Source organism: Parus major, chromosome 26 (genome assembly GCF_001522545.3).
Source record: "Parus major isolate Abel chromosome 26, Parus_major1.1, whole genome shotgun sequence".
In the NCBI taxonomy this organism is placed as follows: domain Eukaryota; kingdom Metazoa; phylum Chordata; class Aves; order Passeriformes; family Paridae; genus Parus; species Parus major.
The window spans coordinates 4,654,827-4,662,050 of NC_031795.1; the positions used below are offsets into that span (position 1 = coordinate 4,654,827).

Below are 7,224 nucleotides of genomic sequence, written 5' to 3' on the forward strand. Positions count from 1 at the left end.
GCTGTCCTTTCAGAGTGACCAGGGCTGTCCCTGCAGAGTGACCAGTGCTGTCCCTGCAGAGTGACCAGGGCTGTCCTTTCAGAGTGACCAGTACTGTCCTTTCAGAGTGGCCAGTGCTGTCCTTGCAGCTCCTGGGGATAGAGCAGGAGCTGCCCCAGCCCAGCTGAGCCTGGAGCTCCGGGATCTTTGGGATCACCAGAGGCTGGAGCTGGGAGGAGCTCCTTCCCTCTCCATCCTTCCCTCTCTCCATTCTTCCCTCTCTCCATCCTTCCCTCTCTCCATCCTTCCCTCTCTCCATCCTTCCCTCTCTCCATCCTTCCCTCCAAATCCAAGGAATTCCAGTTCTCTCCCTGTCTCTGCACACCTTTAACCCCTGGGCTGTATTTTAGGAAGCTCTGAGAGGTTTTAAGGAGGATCCCAAGCCTTTTCCTCCCGTTGGTGGCTCTGGCTGGGCTTTAAACGTACATTTTTGTCGTTTCCCGAGGTCTGAATGCCGGATTTGCAGGTGCAGATCCTTCCCCGTGGCTCTCCCAACCCTGGATCAACGGAATGGCAGAAGGGACTGCCCAAAACAGGGCTTAGCAAAGCCTGAGCTGCCCTGTCTGGAGAGGGATTTCCCTGCCACCACCTGGGCTAAAAAGAACGAGGAATTGGCGTTTAAAGGGAAAACTGCTCGTCAGGGCTCAGCCAGGAAATTCTGGGATTGGAATTGCCCAGGCTGGCGCTGTTTTCTCTGGGATTGAGGAATCAGAGCCGGGGAAAAGTCCCTAAAACCACCCTTGGGATGGACCCAGTGGCAACACCAATCAATTCTCGTTAACTTTGGTCAACTGCTTTACTGGGAGACAGAGATTTCAACAGGCAACATCAATTCCCAGCCAGTCCTGTGGGAGCTCAGCTCAGCATTCCTGCTTTTCCCAGCCTCTGGAGTGGAGAGGGCTCCTCAGCATCCCAGTGCTTCCTTGGGATGTCCGGCAGCCATCGGAGCTGGAATCCAGAGCCGCTTCCTGGCTGGATCTCAGCCTTTGCAGTCCCAATCCCAGCCTGGAATTTTGGCTGGATGAATTCTCAGTGCGGGGTGATGAATCCGAGTCCAAATCTTCCTTGTTGTTCCAGTGGTGGCTTCCTGGAGTTTCCCATTCCTCTTTTCATTTTGTCATTTTTTAAAAGTCCTTCTCTCCGCTCCTCTGAAATCGGATTTATTGACACCTCCATTTTTAGGCAGAGCTGCCTGAATTAGGGATTCTTCTCCCCAAACAGAAAGGAAAGAGGCAAACAGGGTGGCAAATCCACCCCCAAAGCAGGTGGGATATGGGAAAACACGGAATTTGCACCTCACAGCTGAGACAAGCACCAGGCTGGTGCGGCAAGTGAACACCAGAGTTGTAAAAAAAGCTTTTCAGGCTGGGGCAGAGCTTGATCCTCCCAAGGATTTGTCTCCTTGGGTTGGTTCCTGCAGGATTTGGTGCTTGTTTTTGTGGAAAAAAGGATCAATCCCGTCCCACAGATGCTCTGAGCTGGCTGTGGTGGGATGGGTGTCCCTGAACTCCTCAGTCCCCGTCCCCACGTGGAATTCACTGTACAGAGTTAAAAAAAAAGTCAGATTTAGCAGTCTGGTTATCTCATACATGGCTTCAATAAGGCAGAAAACCTACGGATACAGTGAGGGGGAGTGGGGCAGTTGGCTGCAGAATTCCCAGAGAATTCTTCCTTTTCCTCATTTTCCTTAAAAAACATTTAATCGGTTAAAGACCCATGTCTTGTATGAAAGCTTCTCTTCCTCCAAACCCAAAAAAGACAAAAAAAAAGCTGTTTTTAATTTCTTCCTCCCTTCCAACCACGTGGTCCAATCCTCTCCCCGCGGTGCCGCCCCGCTCCCAAGTGGGATTTGCCGAACGTCGCCTCATTCCCGCGGGATCGGGAGGAATCGTGTCCGGAGCCGCGTCCGGGGCGCGGTCAGAGCTCCAGGGAGCTGATCAGGGCCACCATCAGCAGGGAGTTGGTGGTGATGACCACGACGTGTGGCGCTGGCCTCGTCCCCGAGTCCTCCACCATCATGCTCGTCCCTGGAAAAACCGGGAACAGGGAAGGGGCGGCTGTGGGGTGGTGCGGACACTGCGGGGAGCTTGGGGGAAGTGGGGTTTTGTGGGGTTTTTTTGTGTGTTTGGCACTGATGAAACTCCTGGGAATGCTGGGAGCAGGAATTTGGGGGTGGACACTGAGAGTTCAGCCCTGAATTTAGGGAATTTGCTGGAGATGCGGCCCCACGGAGCTGGGATTTCACTGTTAGTGGAAAACTTAAATGGTTTTTAGTTCTTAACTCTTGGGAAGTTGGGTGTTGTGGGGTCTCGAGGCTGCAAATCCTAAAGCTGGGTCAGGCTGGACTGAGTTTGGGAAGAGTCAGGAATTCCTATGAGTGAACAGCACGAGGAAACCAAAGGCTGATTCCAGGAAAAAACAATTCCAGAAAAGCCCAATTCCAGAGTCTCAACCTAAAACACTGCGGGAGGATGTTCTCCCATGGCCCTGGAAGGGAGAGAGGGATTTTAAAACACAATTTATTGGGATTGTGCTGTGGCCAGGATGGGAGGGGCAGACTGAGTCCTTCCTGTGGCTGAGCTCCGGTCTTGGAGCTCCAGAGCCTGGGGAGAACCTTGGGAAGGGGAATTTGGGCATGGAGAGGGCGATCATGGAATCACATGGATGGGTGTGGCCAGAGGAGCGCGTTGGTAGGCGTGGTCAGTAGGTGGGTGTGGTCATTGGGTGGGTGTGGTCAGTGGGGTGGGTTGGTCACTGGGGTGGGCGGGGTCAGTGAGGTGAGCAGGGTCAGTGAGGTAGGTGTGGTCAGTGGGGTGGGTGTGGTCAGTGTGTGGGTGTGGTCAGTTAATGGGCATGGTCAGTGGGGTGGGTGTGGTCAATTGGGTGTGGTCAGTGGGGTGGGTGTGGTCAATAGGTGGGTGTGGTCAGTGGGTGGGCATGGCAGGAGGAGCACAGGTACCGCTGTTCCGAAGGATGTGAACTTCTGCCGGCGTCCCGTCCCCGCCAGGTCCGGTCACCCGGATCTGGACAAAGGCGTGGGTGAAATCCTCGGGGATGGGGATGTCGATCTGGCTCTTGCTGGCCAGGTACAGGGTGGGGGCCGAGTGGGAATCCTGCCTGTAGAGCATCTGTGGGAAGAGGGAACGCTGAGTTCCTGTGATTTCCTTGGATCTCCGCCAGGAGAAGCCCAGCCGCGCTGGCCGTACCTTGTACCCCGTCACTGCCGACTCGTCTGCCTTGGCCACCACGGGGTCCCACTTGATGCTGACTGTGGAGCCGGAAAAAGTCCAGGAGATGTTCCCAGGTGGCCTTTTTGGTGCTGAGGGATGTAAGAGCAGACAGGGATTGGGTAAATGAGGGAGTGAGGAGAAGGCTGTGCTGGTCCTGCCATCCCCCGAACCTCGGCAGGGCTGTCACCACTACGGGGCATTCAAAGGACGTCAAACAAGAGCACTGAGATCAAAATTTGGGTGATTTTGGGGGATCCTGTGGAAAGTGGAGGGGTCAGGGCTCACTCACGAGGTCTCGTGGTGGTGACGTTGGTGGAGGGGCTGGGGGGGCCGGTCCCTGCCCGGTTGTAGGCTCGCACGGACACGTGGTAGTTGGTGTTGGGGTTCAGGCCGGTGACATGAGCCGATGTCACCAGCCCCGCCGTCCTCACTCTGTCAGCCGCCTCCTCCTTGTCCCCGTCCTTCCAGTAGCGGATCTGCACGGAAAAGTACAGGATGGGTTTAGGAGGGAGATCTGCAAATCCTGAGTCAGCCCATGCTGAAGGACCTTTGGGTGTTTGTGTCTGTGTATTTTGCTTTGTGTGTGCCCAGGAATGAGGCCACAGCCTCCTGGGAAAGGCAGGCAGGAAAAACGGGATGGATCCCTTTAATCTCTCCTGAGAGAGCCCTGTTAGAACCATGTGGTGTGAATTATCCCCACCTCTGGAATCACAGCTGTTTCCTTTCACCTCACATAACCCGGGGGAATTTCCCTTGCTGGGCTCTCAGGGTCTCCCGTTCCCATTGGAATCTCCTACCTCATATCCCAAAAGCACTCCGGTCACTTCTCCCGGCTCCACGGGCTCCCAGGACACATCCATCTCCGAGGACAGGACAGACTTGGCGATGACCCTGTAAGGAGCCCCTTTGGGTTCTGAAAGACAGGAACAAAATCCTTTTCCTGACTTTGGGCCCTGTCGGGAACAGAAGGTTTTCCCGCGGCTTCATCCCGCTGGCAGACAGCTGGTGTTGTGTTATGGAGCGAGGGGAAGGGATTTAGGGATTTAGGAGGACGAGCAGGGCCACAGCTGTGAGCTCTGGGATTCGTGTCTGCCCCGAGGCTCTGGGGCGGTCGGGGCTGGGCTCAGGGAATCGTCACTCTGCGTCTTCGAAGGAGTAGAGGAATGTTGTGCTGGAAAAGCCAATCTGGGAGCCAGAGGAACCTCTGAGCTCCTGGATGGACACAGATCTGCAGGGGTCTGGCTGAGGAAAGGCGGTGGGTTGGACAAAGCTGGGAATTCTGAGTCTGTACAGTCATGGAATGGTTTGGGTGGGACCTTAAAGCTCATCTGGTGCCACCCTCTGCCATGGCAGGGACACCTCCCACTGTCCCAGGCTGCTCCAAGCCCTGGCCAGCCTGGCCTTGGGCACTGCCAAGGATCCAGGGGCAGCCACAGCCTCTCTGGGAATTCCATCCTGGCCACCCTCACAGGGAACAATTCCATCCCAAGATCCCATCCATCCCTTGCCCCCTCTCCAGCTCTCCTGGAGCCTCTTTAGGCCCTGGGAAGGGCTCTGAGCACTTTCTGGAGCCTTCTCCTCTCCATGCTGGACATCCCCAGCTCTCCCCCTGCTCTTTACCTTCCTCTGCCGAGTACACGATGGCCGTGAGGCTCTCAGGGCCCTCCCCTTTCCTGTTGTAGGCCTTGATCTTCACCTCGAAGGGGGTGTAGGGCGCGATGCTCTCGTTGCGGTACACGAAGTGCAGCGACTCCGCGTGCGGCACCCGCGCCCTCAGCCAGGCCTGGCTGCCCTTCCTCCGGAAGGACACGATGTACCCAAAGCCATCCCCGTTCTGGTAGTCCCGCAGCGTGGGCTGGGAAGAGAAAGGGAGCCTTGGTCCATCCAAACCAGCCTTTGGTTCATCCGAATTGGAATGGTGGTGCTGATTTCCCGAAGGAAACGTGCGCCGGGTCCATCCAAACCATCCCTGGGCTCATCCCCGCGTCCAAACTGGGGTGGCAGCGCTGATTTCCCCCCTCAGAAAATGCCACGTGGTCCCCCCGTGGTGCTTTCCCTGTTCCCAACTCACCGTCCAGGTGATGATGAGCTCGTTGGGAGCCCCTCCGCCGCCGCCAAGCCCGGACGGTGCCACCGTCGGTGCTGTGAGGTCCCCAAAGAAAAACAGAGTCTGGGTTAAGAAGGTGAGAGCGATGGAGGAGCACAAACGCGGCGTGACACCGGTGACACTGGATGGGACGGATCCTGGGAAAAGTCTGGGCTCTGTTTTCAGCTATGAAAATCCTGGCTGGAATTCCAGCTTGTGCCTGACCAGGTTATTTAGGGGCATGGGACAAGGATTTGGTTTCGGAGAGGACAAGGATGGAACTCAAAAGCAGGGATGTGGAGGGGAGTTTTATTAGGAAGAAGCTGGTTTGCATTTGGTGGATTGGGTGCAGTTCTGCTGTTCTCCCATCCCTTCTGTCCAAGCAGCTGGACATGGAATGAACATTCCCAGCTGGATGTAGTGCTGGGAAGCGCAGTTCTAACCCTGCTCATCTTCGACACAGAAATAGGCAAAAAGGTGGAAAATCCTGTGGTGGCCTCAGCTCCAGGAACTCTCCAGGAGATGATTCATCCCTTGGGACCATCCCCGGTGGGGACAGAGACCCACGGTTGTCTCCACACCCACCTGCTTCCTTGGTCCGGATTTTGCTGGAGGGCAGACTGGGCTCCCCAATTCCCAGGATGTTGCTGGCCAAGACCCGGAACTCGTAATCCATCCACGGGATGAGGTTCACCACCTGCGCTGTCTCCGCGTTGCCCTCGATGTTTACGGGATCTGTAAAATCCAGTAAGAGCAGAGGGGAAGGAATAGAGCGAGGAGCAGCACGGAGCCAGGACTGGCCGGTGGCCGGTGGCCTCGGTTTGTCACCGGTGCCACCGTGGGGACACTCACTGGTGCGCATCTGCTTCCATTGGCTGGACAGGAGGGTCCGGGCCTCGATGAGGTACCTGGCGATGGGGCTGTGGTTGTCGAAGCCGCGGCTCCAGCTCAGCTGGACACTGGTGTCACCGATGTCCCTCACCACCACCCCCCCGGGCGGGCCTGGAGGTCCTGGGGGGATGGGAAATGTGTCACTGATGTGGAAGATCTGGAGGTTTATCCCTCTGTGCATTCTGCAAGTCCTAAATTCATATCCAGCCTTCCTTTTCTGGAAGCTGGGAAGCCTCCCCGCCAGCTTTAGGCTCTGGAAAAGCTCCTAAGCCTGGTTGGAAAGGTTGGAAAAGACCTCCAAGATAATCAAACCCAAGTTTTGGGTGAAAATAAAACCCACTAGGCCATGTGACAGAATTCCTGGGTGCGAGGCGGTTACGAGGAAGGAGCAGCTGAGGGCACAGGCCGTGCCATTGCTCTGTCAGGAGCAGGGAATGTTCCCACAGGGAATTACCTCTGACGGTGAGCGTGGCTGACTCGGACGCGCTGTCCACCACGGTCTGGGCCGTGCAGGTGTAACGGCCCGAGTGCCGCAGCTGCGCGTTGGAGATGCTGAGGTCCCCGATGGCCTCCTTCTGCAGGGCAACGGGAGAACACGGCGGGACAGCATCAGGAGGCGCCCGGTCACAGCCCAGGGGTCAGAGTGGTTTGGGTTTGGGTGAAGGTGGAGAAGAGGGAGATGGGGAAAGATTCCCCCATGGGTGATGGAGCTGGATGGATCCGAGATGGATCCAGTGATGGCCAAGGCTGAGCCTGTGCTGGGTCTGTTTGGCTTGGGATGGTGATCAATGAGTGATCATTGGGTGATCAATGAGTAATCAATGAGTGATGGTTGAGTGATCTGAGTGGTCATTGAGTAATCACTGATTGATCAATGAGTGATCAATGAGTGATCATTGGGTGATCAATGAGTAATCAATGAGTGATGGTTGAGTGATCTGAGTGGTCATTGAGTAATCACTGATTGATCACTGATTG

General features: G+C 56.0%; 1 protein-coding gene across 3 annotated transcripts in view; it reads right to left on the reverse strand.

Moving 5' to 3' along the window:
• Positions 1 to 810: 810 nt before the first annotated feature.
• The window catches only part of CNTN2 (contactin 2), a 25,929-nt gene continuing 19,515 nt past the window's right edge, over positions 811 to 7,224 (reverse strand). For all 3 annotated transcript variants that reach the window (XM_015650675.3, XM_033519883.1, XM_015650676.3), the window contains 10 exons: positions 6,701 to 6,821; positions 6,208 to 6,366; positions 5,941 to 6,090; positions 5,341 to 5,411; positions 4,890 to 5,124; positions 4,067 to 4,182; positions 3,559 to 3,745; positions 3,246 to 3,358; positions 2,999 to 3,167; positions 811 to 2,066 (listed from right to left, as the gene is read on the reverse strand). In XM_015650675.3, the coding sequence (XP_015506161.1) occupies positions 1,957 to 2,066; positions 2,999 to 3,167; positions 3,246 to 3,358; positions 3,559 to 3,745; positions 4,067 to 4,182; positions 4,890 to 5,124; positions 5,341 to 5,411; positions 5,941 to 6,090; positions 6,208 to 6,366; positions 6,701 to 6,821 (1,431 nt within the window). In that variant the 3' untranslated portion in view covers positions 811 to 1,956. The remainder of the gene's footprint in view (positions 2,067 to 2,998; positions 3,168 to 3,245; positions 3,359 to 3,558; positions 3,746 to 4,066; positions 4,183 to 4,889; positions 5,125 to 5,340; positions 5,412 to 5,940; positions 6,091 to 6,207; positions 6,367 to 6,700; positions 6,822 to 7,224) is intronic.